The sequence below is a fragment of the Chelon labrosus genome (genome assembly GCF_963514085.1).
Source record: "Chelon labrosus genome assembly, chromosome: 12".
NCBI classification, from domain to species: Eukaryota; Metazoa; Chordata; class Actinopteri; order Mugiliformes; family Mugilidae; genus Chelon; species Chelon labrosus.
This window is the reverse complement of record NC_140345.1, coordinates 19,550,929-19,570,425: the sequence shown is the minus strand read 5'-3', so window position 1 is coordinate 19,570,425 and position 19,497 is coordinate 19,550,929. Positions and strand designations below refer to the sequence as shown.

At 43.0% G+C, this 19,497-nt stretch overlaps 1 protein-coding gene across 1 annotated transcript; it reads right to left on the bottom strand.

The window, feature by feature from the left end:
- Positions 1 to 7,124: 7,124 nt before the first annotated feature.
- Positions 7,125 to 19,213, bottom strand: has2 (hyaluronan synthase 2). The gene is made up of 4 exons (XM_084556328.1): positions 19,111 to 19,213; positions 10,654 to 11,280; positions 8,513 to 8,614; positions 7,125 to 8,376 (listed from the first exon to the last, which is right to left on the bottom strand). Exons 2-4 carry the CDS (start codon positions 11,278 to 11,280, stop codon positions 7,447 to 7,449), a joined length of 1,659 nt encoding a protein of 552 aa, XP_084412454.1. The 5' UTR covers positions 19,111 to 19,213; the 3' UTR covers positions 7,125 to 7,446.
- Positions 19,214 to 19,497: the final 284 nt, after the last annotated feature.

The window sequence follows — 19,497 nt, the reverse complement described above, 5'->3', positions numbered from 1 at the left end:
AAGAATTGACAGCAAAGATAATGTGCTGAAAATATAGAGAATGGACTGAGGGACTGCAGACATGCGTCATACGCAGAGTTTGTTTAATTACTCTCAATGTCAGAAGTGGGGAAAGCTCTGCAAAGTAGCTTTAAATGTCCATATCATAAGCTAAATAGGAGTTAACCCAGTGTTTTCTACATCTTCCCACAGCCTGTATACTGATTTCTATCCCGAGGAGATTAAAATCTTGATGAATAATGGCTTTACTGTCATAATAGTATACAATCAAAACCAATAATTGTATTCCATCTCAAAATATTTTTGACTTCCCATCCCCTTCTACTGCACTCAGCTCCAAGCCCATCGGTTCCACCTGAGGACTTAAATATTTAAAGGTGACATAGAATGATTGAACGGGGTATTTATCCTTGATCTGTGATGTGACATGCAGACAACAAAATTTTGGTTGGGTCTGTAATGCCTTCCTAAAAACCTCTCTCAGAAAGCTATATTAGGGTGGGGGATTTTAAACGCGTGGTTTTGCACCTATTTGGCGCCCCTTCGGGCTTAACTGGCAACCTCATTATGAAATGCAAGCACTTGACGCTGATTGGCTGCATTTGCTGCCACTCAAAAGAATGTAAACTTCGCTATAGAGAGCCGAAGTCCCGCCCCTCTACTTACCGAAGGGAGTTTTGGTCGGTTCTGTACGCGCCAGCATGCGGGACTTGTAGTTCGTTTAATTACATATTTTCCATAGCGTTTTACTTAACTATCTTGCGACAAACTGTGACATTCTTGACATGTAAAATCATTTTTTATTCTGAAAAACAACATATGTATAATCCAAGGCACAAGTCGATCGGGACCAGAAAATAATGTATCTTTCGCCATAGACTGCCGTTCACAAACGAAGTAGCAGTCTGTGGTTGAATGTAGTTGGAATCCGATTATAAATGAACAGCAGCCACGCATCTCGTGCATTTCTTTCGGTGGGAATGTAATGGAAAGTTTGCACACCGCTTGCACAGCCTGGAAGAGCACACCTCGGAACGCGACTCGCCATTTCGCCTTGAACTCCGCAAGCACTGCTGCAATGTACTTCCCGTTGGAGGCGAGAGGGCGGATGTATGCAAATTATTTTGAAGGGGAGGGAATTGAATGAGAGTCGGGGCAGTGAGATGCATTTTACGTAATATCAGAGAACGTCTAATATGGGGAGAAGTTCCACTCTCAATTTTCCAAAGGTCGACCTTTCTTTCCTGTTTTTGAAATTGATTTCAAGAACTACCTTGAATGTATTAAAATAATTGATAATAACAAATGTATACACACTGTTAACATAATTGAAGAAATATTTGGAGAAATATAATATGTCCTGCCATTTTCTTTCTTCCTTTCATTTAATTTCATTTATTTTATCACATTTATGTTATCCCTGTAATGACTTATGCACTTCATCCACTTTATGTCTCATACTGTATTTGTTTATTTAATTCCTTGATGCCTGACTCTTTTGTATTGTCCACGGTCAATGTTCTGACTGTGATTGGAACCTTTAAATAAAGTTTAAAAAAAAAAAAAAAAAAAAAAAAAAAAAAAGAGAAGTTCCACTCTCACTGAACTTCCGGGTTCTGAACTGTTGCAGTTCCACTCTGGTTCCATATGAGGGCGCTCTCAGGACGAGTGCAGAATGAATGGCGGTCTATGGAGCAGTACCCCTCAAAATCCACTTTTCTCAGGATATAATTTTTTGTGCAGTAATTTGAATATTGAATTTGAAAGGAGATGCAAAGAAATTACACACTGCTGGGTGTTAGGTTTTTTAGAGTCACTTATTTGCTTTAAAAAGTTTTTTAAAATGTCAATGACGTCATACACATCGTACGACCAGATACTGCTTTACGGCAATCCTTCAGTCACTGCTTTGGTGCTTTCGCGCTCTGCACTTTCTTTTCTCTCGAGGCATGGACAACACAGCTGACACGGGTCAATAATCGTGCTAGAAGAGTTTCTGTTTTGTTATTTTAAAAGACCGGGCCGAACAAAAAAAAAACTTGGGCGAAAAAGTCCGCCTTTACATTCTGGTCCCGCTTCGGATGCCACGATGCCGTCAAGCGGGATCTGGTCGTAATCAGTCCTTCACTGACCAATCAGCGTTCATTAGCACAATGCTAGCGTGTTATGGGCAACAACAACTCAACCTGTAAGAAAACGAAAGGACATAAGTTCTCGTTCATTCAACTTTTGACCTATAACCCATGTTGAACTTGCAAAACCTACAATCAAATCTGAGATTTCTCAACGACAATCGGGTGAAAGAGACACATTTAGCCGTTTAGCTCCATAGAGTCCCATTCATGTTGCACTCATGGCGATCGCCCCCAGTGGAAATCTGGTGGAACTGCAACCAAAATTCGTTACAATGGGACTTAATAGAGAGTGGGAAGGCTCTCCGTAGACGGGCTCTGGTAATATGTATCCGTTGTTCAAATTGGGCCATTTTCTGGCTGACATTTCTAAAGGAGGAATTTCTATGAAACGGAGATGTTCAGAATGTCTAGCACTTTTCGTATGTTCGTGAATGCGGGCAGACTACCGTTATTCAACTAAGACAAGGTAAAAACGTTTTTTCATTCTCTGTCACCTTTAACAATCGGTTATGACTCCACAGTTGGTAGTTTTCTGAAAGGACAGTTTTCATGGTGACAGAGAAACAGTCCTTGTTGCAGACTATTTTCTCCTGCAGATCAATACACATGTGCTCTTTACTGACTCATAATAAACATGCTAGTCTGATAAATTGTTGGTTTTGGTCTTTTTACATGCTGCCAGTGATTTACAGTGCTTTTGTTAAATAACCCTATATAAATAGCAGTAATTAGGTAATGAATACTTGGTAATGTCAATGGAAAAACCTATTTGGAGCACTGGCTATTTTCAAATCAATGCAGTGTTCATTTTGTAAAGTTTCCACTAATAGCGCCAGCAAAGAGAGCCAGCAGACGATGTCTGACAGGAAACGTTTGAACAAACAAAAAGAAAATCTTTCTCGTGAAGATTCACATCACAATAAGCGATTTAATGTTCGATTTGGACAATTTAGGACACCAGTGATGGTGGAGCTGTGATGTTGGTCTGGCGGTAGGAGGTATGCGCAGAGTCCTGGGTTCAAACCCTGCAATTACCCGCTCTACTACTTGAGCCATGTCTGTTCCGTACACTGTGTGTCTGTCCAACAACTACGGATTCAGTTAATTCAACATAGAACAAACACACACCCATGTTTTCTGGTTACAGAATGAACTAACCGGCCAAATAACTGGTCATTTCCGATCGAGCAGCTCAAACATAAACTGTGAAACATGCCTTTTGGATGTCTTGGGCAGCATTTTTGTTGACGTCCATGTTCCATTCACTTGCGCTGAACACAAAAGGAAAAAAAACAAAAACAAAACGAAAGTAAAGCGAATGGATGAACATGGTTTGAGTGAACTTTGCACACTGGCCAGTTCACTAAGTAACAACACCAGTGTATAATTAGGGCCAGACTGATTAGGTTTCTGAAAATCTAACAATTTCATTAAGACAATATACACATAATCATGCCTGCGCCTGCAGTCATCCCACACATGGACAACAGCATCTGTTTGGAAGACGACTGGTATCTCCCTAATAAAATTGTTAGTTTTTAAGGTGGCAGCTGTGTGCATGCGTTCCTCCTCGAGCCAAAATGTTTCTCCAAAACTGGCAAAATCAAATGTGGAAAAAGAAAACAGAGAACGTGAGTGTTTTGTGTAGGGCTTTAGAGATGCTGCAACTGGGCCTTAACCATTCCAGATTGATGGTTAGAGGTGGGGATGAAAAACAACAATTAAAGTACTTATCTTCATGGAAGGGATACACAAATACACTTAAAAATTACCCAAAAGCTACTGGTTTAGCTTTGGAATATTTTCAACATAAGTGCAGAACTGATGTTGGTTTTCTCCACACATGGCGAAATAAAACCTGCCCTAACAAGTAGTGTCGTTGGGGCAAATCCTGCCCTTCTGTTGCACAGTTGGCTGTAATCCTATGTGTGTGTGTGTGTGGTTTTATTTTTGTCGTTTTTAAATCTTGAAGCAATCGCTCTGGCTTTTAAAGACCCAACACCACAGGTACCTCAGTCAAACACAGCACTCAGAAGATAAATTAACACTCTTGACACCTGCAAATTAAAACAATAGTTGTTTTTATTTGGCACAACACAAAAGTGCTTTATGATAATACTGTCCATGACTAGTTTGACATAGTTCAGCTGTCAGTCTCATTCATTACACCTTGAAATAATACCAACAAAAATTAAAACGGTATAAAATGTCACTCATTTCTTTGCTTATTAAGGCACCTCACAACTTATACACAATTTGCAGACTACTACATATTTGTGCAAATGTTTCTGAAATGTTTTTTTTTGCATAGGAAATATTCAGTCTCCTTTTAATTAAGCCACCACTTCATATACATAGTTTCAAGAAAAACAAAAAGAAAAAGTCTAACAATCATGTTCACGTGTGGTTTATATTAAAAATCATTTCTGAATGTATTTATTGCTTTTGCAGTGTAGACATATGGAACCTTAGGGGTTTTACATGAATAACAGAGAAACGTCTTACAAAGTACAGTCTTCTATAAACCACAGAATGATCTTAAATAAATATGCTGGCTTCCTACCTAAGTACAAAGTACAAAAACACAGGTTCAACTCTTGCAATTTCTCTTGAAATCAATAACTTATCCCTACCAATTGCATTTTTTATTGTTGAAAACCACCAGCTCGTCATTTCACATTATTTGGTCAGATATACAAGTCACTGTCAGAACAGTTGAAAACACAACAAATACACTTTTTTTTCCATTTTTCTTACAAAAACATGAATGAAAATAAAGAATCTTTGGTAGCTAAGCAAAAATAGAATAAAATTGTCTATGTATATAAAAATGCATTGGAAAAAAACGAAGTAAAAAGAAGTAAACGGCTACAGCAAAGGGCCGACAAGGCAGAGAAATCCAGCTTTTACTTAGGAAGGAGCTGTGTATAAAAAGGACACCTTCATATCTGATATCACAAAGAGATCATAAATTACTTGAGACCACCAGGATGCATCAGTCTTTGGGCGGCACCCTGACGCCTTAATGCAATGCAAAGAGAACCATTGAGGTATTTCATCCCGATTACGTCAAGCATGATGCTGGATGACGGGAGATACATAAAAGTGCGTTAAGAATTAAGGGGTAGTTCAGGTTCTTTGAAACGGGGTGGTATGAGGTGCTTATCCATAGTTGATGTGTTACCTACAGCTGATGCCCTCAGTTGGGGATGAAGAGGGGAACACTGGGCAAGACAGTCAAGTGTTCTAACCCTAACCCTAACCGTAATCCTAACCCTAACTGTTGTGGATGTGGTCAGCAGCAAAATATATTTTAGCCAACTTGGTTTGCTTGGTTTCGTTGGTATTTCTGTCTACTTTTGGGAGCTTGCCAGTCACCATCTACTCTAGGTAAAACGCCGACTATGGAAAAGTTCCACATATAACCCCACTTCAAAGAATCCGAACTATCTCTTTAAACTCATGTCTGCTCCTGGTCTGCAGCAAACACCAGACTTGTTTCAGTCCACAATGCTGTTCCTTTCATCAAGTGCCCTTTTTCAAGTTCCCGTTGTCAGGTAGTTCTTTTCCCATATTGTGGCACCATTTTCTCTCATTTAGTCTTTCGCCTGCATTGTTCAGCGCAGCGAAAAGAGGTGCAGCCACATGGTCTTCATTGCAATATGAGAAGAACGGAACATGGGGAAGGGCATACAGCATGGAAGGTAGAAATCACAACGTCTTTGGATTGGAACACGTCCACCTTGTCTGCTTGGTGGTTATCATTCATCTTGCTCGAAAGAAATACATTAATAATAATAGTGTTCAAAACCACTTTTGCAACATACACCCATGATTCATATTATATAAAAAAAAGGAGAAACACAAAAGTCATTGTTCCTGTAAAAACAAAACAGTCACAGCAGCAATGATACACCTTCTCTCTCTTGTGGTCACATGTTCACCTGATCAAGTGGAGATTACATCTACCAATCAGCGATCAGTCTGAGATTCTTCACTTTGTAAACGCTGAGGAAAATACTGCAGACACGTCATATGGGAATAACAACAAACCATTTTGCATGATTATTGAGTGACAATATGGTACGATGGTTTCACATTCAACATGCATGCAACGTGTGAGTGACACATTTGGCTTCATTTTAAACTCAATGGCAACTTGTCACAACTTAGCAAATGGCTGTGCACAGTAGAGGAACGTTGCGTTACGCTAAGGTTACAACCTGTTGAAATATAAATTCCACAGGGTACGTGACAAGTGCTTTCTTGTTGCTGGCATCAGAGGCAAGCCAGGCGGGTTATCTGTTTCCTTTGCCAATTCCAGATGTGGTATTTACTGCCTTAAAGATTAACAGGTGAAGAGTACAAGGAAGTTTATATCTTTCCCATATGACATGAGTGCAATGAAAGAAAGTGAGCAGCTCTCCATTTTTAAAGCCCTTCCGGCACCCCTCCATGCTTTGATATTGAAAGTTCTTCCCAAAACAGATATAAACACTAAAAATTTACGCCCACGCATTGCCCCGGAATGCTGAAACATTAAACAGGTGTATTTCTATGTTTGTTTTTTACGATAGAGTGGCCACCTCAACTATTCATTAGATACACACTGAATACCCACTATTAAACTAATGGCATACTGCTGATAATAGCATTTATCAGCACCTTTTACTGCTTCTAACACAATAGACAATGTGATGCAGTCATTTAGTGGAGTAACCATGGTAGGCCTTGTTTATCGGCTTCCCTGTAGTGGGGGCAACACATACATATTTAGTTGAGGTGCACAAACATTACTTATAGACGCAATGGTGCTCTGGAGGTAAAATACCGTATTCATACAGGTCAAGTTAAACCCTAATGGAGGAAGCTAAAATCCACAGTTTCTTTCACCAAAGTTGCTAATGTTAGACTGAAGCCCAGTGAAAATGACATGGGTAAGAGGTAGCTAATATTACAAACGCCTCGCACTCTCGCTGCCAACTGTAATATTGGTAATCTTTCTGACATTCTGACTTAGCTAGCTAGTTAGCCTACACTTGTTGACCTTTGGCTAAACATCTTAGGTAAAATTAACTAGCTGAGACGCAGATCATGAATGCTATGGTCACAGTCACTGCTGTTTATATGCGTTTATCATTCAAGTTTTAAAAAACAATAAAAACAACCTCTCGTTCTTTTCCCATTTTGGTTGAACTCAGCCGATTTTGCCTCCAGAGCTGCTCTGCATCTGCAAAACCTTTAAATACCAACAACATTGTGAGGGCAACCCAAGAGAGTTCAGTGGTAAAGGATGACCGTAGTCTGCAAGTCATACGTCCAGCACCATATCATAGTGTGTTTCCTTCTTCCTCTTCCCACACTTGTTTATGAGCACTGTATACAAAGTCAACAGTATGACCCAGTAACTGGCATACACGACTGCCCCTATGATTAGAACAAGCTTTTCTGATTCAGGAAAGGGTTTTTTAGTCTGTAATATTATTGTGTATATAATCCCAATGAAGAGGATGGTGAACCAAACCGATATTGGAATCAGGCCGATGAAGTTCACCACTATTGTTTTCCTCCCAGACGTCCCCCATCCGGACTTGTTGATTGTTGCTATCGCGAACATTTTGGCCGGCAACAGGCTCGACATATACAGTACAGAATAGAACGACATGAACACCATGACGATGTTACCTCGGAGGCAGCTTGCGAATGACGACTTAATCAGCGCCACTGCTTGCACGATGAGTAGGAACAACAGAATATTCCAGAGCCTTCCCTGGTAGAAGAGTTGGATCGCAGTGGCGATGAGGAAAAACGGGAAGAAGCCGGTGATCACGGCCTCGTAAGTCATCCATAGATGGTGCTTGTGGAACCACATGGAGTTGTAAAGCCATTCTCTGAAATATGACTTACTCCATCGAGTCTGTTGATTGAGCCACCGCAGATATGTAATCGGGGTCTCTGTAAGGCACTTTGAGCGTGCAGTGTATTTGGTTGCATACCCGAGGCTGAGAACTCTGTTCGTGAGATGACGGTCATCCCCGAAACTGCAGTGGGATCCCATGAAGGTCTGATTGTACCAGTCCTCAACAAACTCATGCAGGAGGGAGTTTCGATACATTCCCAAAGGCCCACTGATGCACTGAACGCAGCCGAAGTAGGACTGGCAAGCCCGCTCAATGTTGAAGGCCATCCAGTACCGCACACTGCTCAGGAAGGAGATCCATGACTCATATTTGTTTAAGATCTATGGAGGGATTGATAAGAAAAGAAACAAAGGAGGACGATTGAAATACAGATTAAAGAAAAATACTACTAATACTTGTACTAGTTTCCTAAAAGTGACAGTTGCAGCAAGAATATGCTGAGAATCTCAAATCTACCTGTACGTCTCCTCCAACGCCTCCCACCATTGGGTCCTCCTCCAAAACCTTCACCATCTCCACTGATGAGGCTGGGTCCAGCATAGTGTCAGAGTCGCACACCTAAGGAAAACCCACAAAACTACACGGTGAGTTGACCAAAAACCATCTGTATCCATGTGTTCAGAACCTAATTTTAGAGACGCGAAGACGCATCCATGTGAGATGAGCAGCATTCTCGTTGCTGATAAATTCAATGTGTGGAGAAAAGATAAGCATACCTCCAATGCCACACAACAATGGTCTGAGGAAAAAGCACTAAACTGACCTGCGGAAAATCCCCTGCACCAAAGATCAGAGCAACTGCTTTCATCTGAAACACGTTCGTCCATCGCCCCACTATCTTTCTGATGTTCTTTTGTAGCTCTCCTTGCTTTCTTCTATAAACGCTAACTCTCCGGCCTTCAAAAAAATATGGTGTTAAAAACAAACCTAGAGCCCAATCCCCATTAACAAAAACATCAGCTGTTGTTTGTTAGGGGCAGTGTCTGATGATAGTGGAAAGGCATGTCCCACCCATTCTTGAATGTTGATGGGTACCAGCATGATTGCTGGCAGTGCTGCAGTAAGTTCTTTGGAAATCTATCTTTGGGGCAGGCTGGAACCAGCTGCAGGTGTTAGATACTATGATAGCACAAAGCTTTTATTGACCAACTCTCCTTTTTATAATACTCACTCATTAAATTAATTCTAATGTTGTTATATGGATGCGATTTCTACTTAGCGTCAAGCTTTGCTCACATGTTCTTGTCTGGTCTGTAACAGCACTAGCTGAATACTACAGAACAATTGGGACACATTAACACTTGTTGATCTTTTACCTATAAAACTGTTATTTGTGCATAAGCTAACTCTTGAATTAGCTTTAGCTTTACAGTTTCAGAGGACACATGTGTTGAATAGTGGTCACTTTAAAAAGGTAAATAAACTTCAGTGGCATAGACTGTTGGCCAAGCCACAACATGGACAAACCGCCCATTATTCTGTGCAGCTTAACACAGTCGTTCATTCATTCATAAAAAGAAAAACATTGTCATTGGAAATTACATATCACAGCACCATTTTATAGTAGATTATGGGAAAAAGGCGTGGAGTCATGTGTAGCCCAGACTATGACACATGACAACTCCACCCTTCAAATGAATTTGATTCTCCAGATACACAGTTTAATGTGAGACTGTGTTAGTTTTAAAGCGGAGCGGAGCTCACTGTGGCTCCAAGTGGCATTTATATGACACTGTTGTGTCAGCTGACATTAGCCACTCTGAGCTACTGGTCACAGTGGACCAAGAAAGGCTGAAGCAGCAAACTCTCCGAGTGCGCCGAATTGAGCAATTTTATTACAAATTACTTCTCTGACCCTGATAATGATCAGACGATATATCTCCTCAACAGCCCACATTTCTTTTAACAATCACTGCCTGCAGGAAAAAGCTCTTGACTTTAACTACTTGGCACGGCAGTTAATGTTTTTAGGCGCTGTTTATATTTCAATCCACACCAACGCACAATGGAGACCGTATAAAGAAAGACGTCAGGGAAGTGGGTTTCCCAAAGAGTTTCCCAAATATAACCCAACTTTTAGGCCTGAAAAAGCTGACTGTATGATAAAAAGTTGATTAATTTTTATTTTTTAGCTAATATATGCATAAAAATGTACCCTTTCTCTGACACAGTTGTGGGCTCTGACTCTGAATACCACTCATGTAGATGATGTAACACTCAGCCCCGTGAAACAGATCTGTTCTTACACTTAGACTTTAGACATCAGCTACTGCTGCCCCTCTTCATGCTACACTTCACAACACGATGCACACAGCGACCGTCCGCCTAAAAGCAACACAAAAGACTCTTTGTGGAGCCCGTATTTGGCTTGGCACGGCCCCCCCTTTTCCCTCTTCACCCTTCTCTCTTTCTGTTTTTCCCTCTATCATCAACTTATGCTTGCCTAGTTTGCATATCCTCCAGTCTGGCTTACACTCTCTCCCTCTCCCGCTACTGTTTAGATGTCAGCTGTCCTTGTCTTACCTGTGTGTGTGTGTGGACATCTACAAATATAGGACAACAACTGACTGAATAGATTTCTCATTTGTCAGCCTTACCTGCACATAGTCCACGCTCCTTCCCAGTGCTTTGAAGGCTGTATACATGACCTCTCTCTTCCCTCCCCACTTCTGCATGATGCACACACACTTGTTGTTCAGCACCAGCCTGGAGATCTGCTGAAGGCTCTCGGCGTAGCTCTCGTCCGTCTCCTCCGGCCCCCTGCTGTGGAAATTACTCCTCCACACATACGTGGCCGACTTGTCCCATCCCATGATCTCTTTAAAAATATCCATCATGTACAAGTCGTCGTCCGAGTTCCCGTCGATCACCATGATCACTTTGATCCCCGGGTACGTGAGCCTCTTCACCGACACCAGGCACTTTCTCAGGTAGTTCGGGTCCTCTTGGTACGCCGCGATGCACAGCGCCAGGGATTTGTTCAGTTTGATCGGCGTCTCCAAGGACCGCCGCATGTTTCGGTGTTCTAAGAGTGCAAAGAGGCTCTGGATAATGAGGTGGACGACCAAGATGGCGCCGTACAGGCCAAAGGACAGGTGATTGCGGGCTGTGGTGAAAAACTGGTAGCCCATGATGTAGGCAGTGGAGATGCCCACTAGGAGGGACACCCCGAACATAGTGGTCCCAAATATCCTCAGGTAAGTGAGGACTCTTTGACACTTCATCTATGGACAAAAGAAAAGGATTACATTTAGGGGGGTAAAAGCTTCACAATGAATGAGGTGTTGGTGAAGTGTTTTTATGCTCCATTTTCATTCCAACTAAACATAAAACACATCTGAAAATGTGCAGAGAAAAGGAATTTGGAGCCTCACATTAAGAATACAATGACTTAATTACAATGCATAAAATATGGATAATGCTTATTCACTGCATATGTTCAGCCACATAAACCTTTTATGTTTTGCTACAACAAACCCAGGTAGAGAGAGCTGTAAAGTCTCCCTTTTATTTTTACCCCCTCTTTCCCCTTCCCCCCTCTGTCTACCCCTTCCCAAAATCCCTGTCTAAATGTCAGACAGTTGTGAGTAGCCGATTGTTCCAACTCCCCTTTTAGTGTGGGTGGGCGCACATTACAAGATTTCTTGACCTAATTAACCAACCAGCTGGCTGCCTCTGTCAACCATCCAAGCTCCGAGCGCTCTCTAGATGTTAGGGAGAAACACTGATTACGATAATTATTTTATCTGCCGAAACAGAAATCCGAGCATTTCATGTCAAAAACCCCTTATAAGGCGATCTGATCTAGACAGATTATTCCCTGCGCTTTTATGAGCGGACCGTTGGAGAACATCCACTGCCTTTGTGTCTAAACCCCGAGCTGCGGTCTTTCATGAGCCTTGCTGCACAAAATCCTTCGGCTCAAACACTTGAAGTCTGTTTCCAGCCGTTATTATGTTGCTACCGCCATCTGTTTGGCAGGCCAGCGGAGACCCACTCAGCGTGGCTCGGCTCGGCTCAACGCAGAGCGGACCACCCTGTGATGTCATCTGTTTATATCTCCGTGGGAAGAAGAAGACAAGAGCTTTTAAGATTCTCTAATGTTGCATGTGTTTGCATCCCTTCTGCGACTCCCTGAAGACGGTATTGCAAGTAAAAAAAAAAAAAGTTTTACAATTGAGTAGATACATAGGATGAAGATGTTTAGTGAAGGGAAGGTGGGTGTGGCAATGCATTGCTTTAAACATGATGAAAAACATGCATATCGTGCTAGAGGAAAAAGTGTAACCTTTTGACATCGGGAGGGTTAAAGTTCTTTGATCAATGAGTCGGCAGGACGCCCCCTTGTGGGACATTAACATTATTTAAGCTTTTCAGGTGCATTTCAAACGGCTGCATCAAATGCCCTGGGGCGTACATTCAGCGAACCTAACAGAAAATATTTTATGTGATCATGTCTATAACATCATATAAGCTACACATGCGCTGCACGTCAAGCCTCAGCATCTGCGGATGAAAAATGAGGCATACGTGAAAGAGCCAAAAAACTGTACTTCTTTAAATGGCCACTTGAAGCTGGCTCCAGATGTGAGTCGGGTCCTATAGACCTCTATGTTAAAATGCCTAACTTTACAGCAGAAATAAGCGTGTTTACAGCCTGGTGCAAAAAATCAAGGTTATTCACTTGAGCTGCAAGTGAGTTCTACTTTTATTGTCACTTGCACTAAAAACTTCACCCTTTTGTCCATTTTTGTTTAGGCGGAGTAAGCCACTGCCAAGGTGGCAAAGACCAGAGACAAAACACTCAGCTTCAAAACTTCTCCTTAGGAAACTTGGAGGAAATTGGAGTATTGTCTTGGAGGCTTCATCCACACACATACAGATGATGCACATTTAAATGATGTACATTTGGCTTCGACATGCGGCACGTGTAAACCAGGACAAGCAATAAAGTCATCAAACGAAGTGAACACAAAGCCAAGAGATGTTTGTAATTTGGCCAGAGTTCCTCACACCACACCTAAACACAAAAGACAGATGGAGGGAGGGGAAGAGCACTGCACGGAGCGATAAAGAGAGAAAGACGTAAAGACGGGGCAAGGAGAAGCTTCTCAGTGAGAGGGAAGCGGATAATGGTGAGCTGAAAAACTGCCGGATGAAAAAACAAAGCGAGAAACACTGAGAGAGAAGCAGAGAGAGAGAGAGAGAAGGGGAGAGAGGCATCGGCTAAGAAAGACACACACATGCTCACGCCCCTTGGCTCAGACATAATGCCTTGTTCATTTGATCGTTGGATGAGAAGGCCACAACCAGTGTAGCTGGCCTCCTCTGGCACGTGGCAAGCCTCTTAACGTCAGCCGCTCATTTACAAGACCCCTGACACACACGCACACACACATATGTACATATAAAAGCTCATTACACCCGTGCCAAGAGTTAGAAAGACCGTGTGTCTGTAAAAATACACATTTTTAATTGTGTTAAGCTGACCCCCTCTAGCCTGTTCATGTGTGTTTAACATTTTACAACTATATAAGGTAGTGCAGAATGAACTGCTTGACCTTGTCTCTGTGCATCACACTTTGAATGAACTCAAGAGAAAACATTACTGAAAAACAAAAGGGTGGCAACAAACTACACACAACATGTGCCCAACGTTTAGGGCAGTCCATCGTGAAGCGACACTTTCACATCGACTAGGAATTTATAGTTTTTCTTTCACTTTTTGGACTGTGGGAGAAAACCTAAAACAACTTTGAGGGAACCGCCGCAGACACCGAGAACGTGTAAACTCCACACTCTGTTTGTTGCTTTTGACCAGTTTATGGGCCACACTCCACTGATGTGAAATTCTTGCTCCGCTTAAAAGTTTATGGTAAAATTATAAAGCCAAACTGTGAAACTATATTTAGGCTGTGTTCCGAAGGTTTCCCCCTCACCGCACACCAAGAGAATGCGAGGATGCTCCTCTCTTTGCCGCGTGCGTCTTAAGCACAATTTTTTTGGCGTGCAAAGGTCAGACCTACAATAAGGTCAGACAGCAGAAAGATTAACTGCAGACTTAGCTTTAGTCACAACGCATCGTGGCCCCCGGTCCCTGTGAGACAAACCCTCTAATCAGAGCAATATCTGTAACAGTGGAGGTGTTGTCGGCCTATGGATGATGTCACTGCGGAGCCGCGTGTGTGTTTCTTTGCGTGTCGGTGTATGACATGTAACTGCGCAAGTTGAACGTGTTACTAACACATGTTGATGATATCACCCCAGCTTTCTGTTTGTTTTTATATCTCGGCATGTGTGAGGGATGGAATCCCGTCGCTATCTCGTTTTTATGGAGCGTGTGTGTGTGTGTGTGTGTGTGTGTTCAACCCTATGGTGACCTTGTGTTGGATGCTGCCACAGTTTTACTCTGACGTTATCCACAGTCCCAGAGGTGAAACTCCCACTGTCTCAGTCTCAAAGATAACACTATGCTGATGTTTAAAAAGAAAAAAGCAAATGAATGAATGAATGAATGAATGAATTGCATTTTACATAATTGCAAAGCTACACAGGCAAAGATCTCATCGTGGCTAAATATAAGTCACATTCTAGTTGGGCATATACCGATCAGGCATAACATTATGCCTAATATTGTGTAGGTCTCCCTTGTGCCTCCAAAACATGTCTGGCAACTAAATGTTGTTAGTGGGGGCCTTTGGGTCCCATGGGTTGAGGGGATGGGCCTCTGTGGATTAAGCTTGTTCCAGTGCATCCCACAGATACTTGATCAGTTTGGGATCTAGTGAATTTGGAGGCCAGGTCAACACCTTGTGCTGTTTTTCATGTGTTTTTGAGTTGTTCCTAAACCATTTTTTGTGTGTCTGTGTCAGGCTGCATCCTGCTGGGGCTGGCTGCTGCCATCAAAGAGTGTCATTGCTATGGAGTGGGGGGTCCCTGGTCTGGTCTAGGTGGATGGTAGATGTCTAAGTAACATCCACATGAAAGCCAGGTCCAAATGTTTCCCAGCAGAACATTGAACTGACACAAGATGGTCAACGTTATTTACTTCTCCTGTCAGTGGTCATAATGTTATGGCTGATCGGTGTATTTGCTTTTCAAATTGAAAAATGCTTTCAGTACTTGTTGATATAACCACTTACAGTGTGCTTACTAAATCACTCATTATGCTTGTGACAAACCTGCAGGGTGGACAGCTGTCAGACGAACATGTGGCCCGTCTGGGTAAATGAGAGTGCCGTTAAGTCAGGGTAGTTGCTGAACACTGCCCATGTGCGCACCGTGTGTTTTATCCATTGCGTGAACGAGGTGTACGTACGATGGCATATATGCGCGCTGCAAAGAGGAAGACATGGTTTGGCTCACAGGAGACCGGTGGAATTTCTGTCAGCAGGGTTCCAGGTCAAGGCCTGTGACAGAACGTAAAATACAACAGGGCTCGCCAGACCGCGCCCGCGGGTCTTCGCACTGTAGGAACTATATTTCACATTCATTTTACGTGTGCATGCTCTGCACAGAGACCCACAAAGACAGCTGACGGTGCCTGTGCGGAGCTGGGATATCATAAAGTTGACATCGTTACGTTAGCATGAGTCACCAGGCACAACATTCACAAATCAGCGGCTCTGGAGTGAAGGGTGCTATTCACAGATCAAACGCCAGTGAGAGCCGGCTGGTATGTACTTGGCATGACTACAGGTTAAGGCTGTTAAATACCATTAGTAATGCCTATATCTCAATCAAGTCACAGTAGATACAGGCCAATAAAGATGTTGTTAATGATATTTATGGTTTTCGAAAAGCTTCGAGATCCGCAGAGGACATACCGGAAAATTTTTATGTTGCCATCACGACAGTATTAGAAAAGCAGACCTGCTGAAGTCATGCACACCTATGAAATCCCAAGTGAATGATGTTCTGCCAACAGAAAGAAGAAGAAAAAAAAGCACTATGGAAGAGACACATGGTCTGGAACGTGCACAAGCAATGCACATAGAGATCTTCTGTGCGCATCAAGTTGTGTATCTGTGTGCACAGGGCAGGGCTGGGAGAGGCCAGGGTGCATTTAAAAAGCATTAAACGTGGAGATGGCCCTCATGACGGCTGTAGCTGGACGCAGGAAAGGCTCACATGCTCTTGAGAAGATAACGAGGCAGCAGAGAGGGAATGGCTGGGAAAGACAAACTCAAGGCTGAATCGCAAATACACGCCTGCTTCCATGAGCCGCTTTCTAATGTACAATTTGGTGAATTCAAGATAGAAATGTTAATCTAAATTGTAATTTTAAGAACCAAGCTGTAACACCACCCACTGCACTTAAGCTGCACTACTCCTGACATGATTGGAATCAGGTGGATCTCTCCTCCATCCTCCGGTGTCTCTTTATTTCCTCACTTTCTGCGGCAGAGGTTACAACATTCTAGTCGAGTGTTTTGCATTACCCGCCACCTCTAACAGCCTCTTCATTTTCTGATTGTTATCTCGTTCTGTTACCGCAACCGTTGAGGTCATTTGATTTGATTTAATTTAAAAGGGAAGGTGGACGGGGAAGCCGCAATTTGATTAAACGCTGAGGTAAATCCGCTCTCGATCATGGGGCCGGGGACGAGTCGCCCTTTGACTCATGAGTCTCCCTTTGACTCATCCCCGCAGCAGGAAGGCAAGTGGAAGAAGAGAAGCAGAATGAGGTGGAGGAGCACGGCATTCAGAGCAGGTTGGACGGAAGCAAGTGAGGGAGGGAGGGAGGGAGGGAGGGAGGGAGTGGGTAAGAGACCGGAGTCACAGTGGTAGACTTGGACCGGTTTGCCGCCAGCTGAGGCACTGGAGCTACGCCACTGTGGCAGACTCCAAAGAGCCAAAGTACAGATGTGGCTCAGCCAGGAATGCCTCCTTCTACAGCATTCCTCTGTGTGTCATCACTCGTTCGATTTTCTTCTTGTCTCTTTGTCCTGTTCAGCACTACAATTTTAACTTGTCATGCTTGTGGGAAAACAGTTGGTTTCTCTTGCTTCTGCAAGCCACAGAGAGTTTAGAAATGCCTCAGCTCGGTCTTGCTGCATCATCCATTGATCCGACACTTCCTTTATCTGACCGTGGACTGTTATCAGCAGCGCTCCAAAATAAATGCCCCCCCTCCTCCCCTGATGTGATAGAAAGGTCTAATCATAGCACTCTGTGGTACCACGGTTAATTGTGGCCGAGAGATAACAATGAATTTTACCACAGGATATACCATGAGTGGTAAATGGGAGTGTTGTAAGGGAGAAGCTCCACACACACTGCTTACTTTGTGAAGCTCTGAGCCTACTTTAATGTACGCTGTAACTCCTGGATCTATGGCAGTAACCCTCCCTGTGATACTCTGTGACTCAGTATGAAGTAGTGGGAACCTAACTCAAGCCCTCACTGACATCCAGATTCTTACTTTTACTTGGCTACAGTGCTGCCAGCCTGCTACACCAAGGGAACCTGGAAAAATGGTGGCATTAATGCAGGAAAGATGAGGTAGATTGGTGGTGGTATGCACATCGTATGCACTTCTAGCGTCAGTAGCTCTGCCCTGCCAACTATCAAGCGAGCCCCAAGGCCCTACACACTGGAGGACCCTTGCTGAGAGCAGTAATGGCACGTGAGACTTGTTGTGAGCTCTAATGGAGGCCAGCCATGGAATGCCTTCCTGTAAACTGCTCTGTGTGCTGTGTGGAAGAACATCCTGTAGCTCTGCAGTATATGACTCTGCAAAAAAAAAAAAAGAACTACTCGGAGGACAGAGATTAGAAACAGTCTGATGGTATTAGTTTAGGTATGCTGACAAAAACAAAAGGCCCACACATGCACATATGTGTTTTAGTCTATGAGTTAAAATCTACATTTTGGAGAGCCTTAAAAAATAACACTTGTAGTCGGATCTTCCCTGACACCGGAGAACATGCTCCTGACACTTAGGTGTATGTAATCATGAGGTCAGCTTGCGGGAGCTGCGCGAGCTTTTAAATGCATCTTGAAAAGATAAAGCAGGTGTGTAGGAAGTAGGCTCCATGCATTGGATAGAAACCGGATGAATGTCAGGAACGCTCACGCATCCGACTCGCAGATGGGCATTCCTTGTGTGGGTCATACAGCGCTATCTGTGCACCGAGGGGTCAGTGGGCGGATGGAAGAAGAGACTATGACAGATGTTCATCTGCATTTGGGGATGTGTGTGTGTGTATGTTCGTGTATACTGTTGCCTGTGCAGTGGATGTGTGGAGGGTATGGTGTTGCACAGTAGGTGCATATAGTGCCCCCTGTCACAGGTTTTGCTCTCATGTCAGGAGAGAGATTAACTGATGAACATATCAGCAAAGATAACTGCCTGCCACCACTAATATTAGTCACGCTATCCTCAACAGTCGCTTGCTGCAAGTGTAAAAGACAAAGCTTGCTACTCTGTATTCTCGTGTGAAATGTCTGACTTCCACATTCGGCATCAAATTACGCGCTCCCACCACGATCCAGTCTTCTCATTGGCTCACGGATCTCAAAGACGTCATCAATTCGGTTTATTCTCAGGCTATAACCACTGATTTATGGGATTAGCAGAGTAATCCGGACGAATGGTTGCCATACTTCCTGGCACAGCTGGACAATGATGAATGCAGATGTCGTTTAAGAAAGATTAAACTTTGGGGACTAAATTTTGATTCAGTTTGTTAATTTAACAGCAGTTTAAACACTGCAGCTAACGTGCTTCTTATTTTCAGCGTATTCAGATCAGCTGTTGGCTCTTTACGCACATTTGCTGCCACAGCTGGAAGGCTATGCCTCCCAACTTTTAGCATCAACCCTAACCCTAACCCTTCCCTAATGATTTGGAATCGTGAAATAAGCCCCCACACTGAAGCATCTGATTTATACATGACATTTTGGCGCATCGTTGTGTTCACTTTCATTCTAATTTGAGCAGTTTCCAAAAACACTTCTGCGTAAGAATGTCTGATTCCCGATAAATCATGTTATCACCGTCTGTCAGCGCGCTGCAGGGTCACCAGAATACACGATCACCGGCCACCTACCTTGAAGCAGCTGCTGTCCTCTCGTCTGTCCTTGGGAAAGGATGCGGTCAACTGCGTCGACTCTGGTACCGTTCCACAGGCAGTAAAAGTTGCGACAAAGTTTGAGTAGTAACGACTCTCATGAATCCACTCAAAACGGTCCTCATTAATTAAAAGAAGAAGAAAATAAAAGAAGAAATGAAAGAAAACGTGCGCCTCCTGCTTTCAGCTGGAAGCTGGAAAAAAAAACAAAAAAAAACGGCTGCTTTCCTTCTTTAACTTCTAACAGTCTGTCTGCAGTCACTAACCATGGAGCACACGCATCTTTGGTGCACAAACACAATCATCATGTCAGTCAACTTTGGCATCATTCATGTAAAAAAGTATAAATAAAATGTAGACTATGAG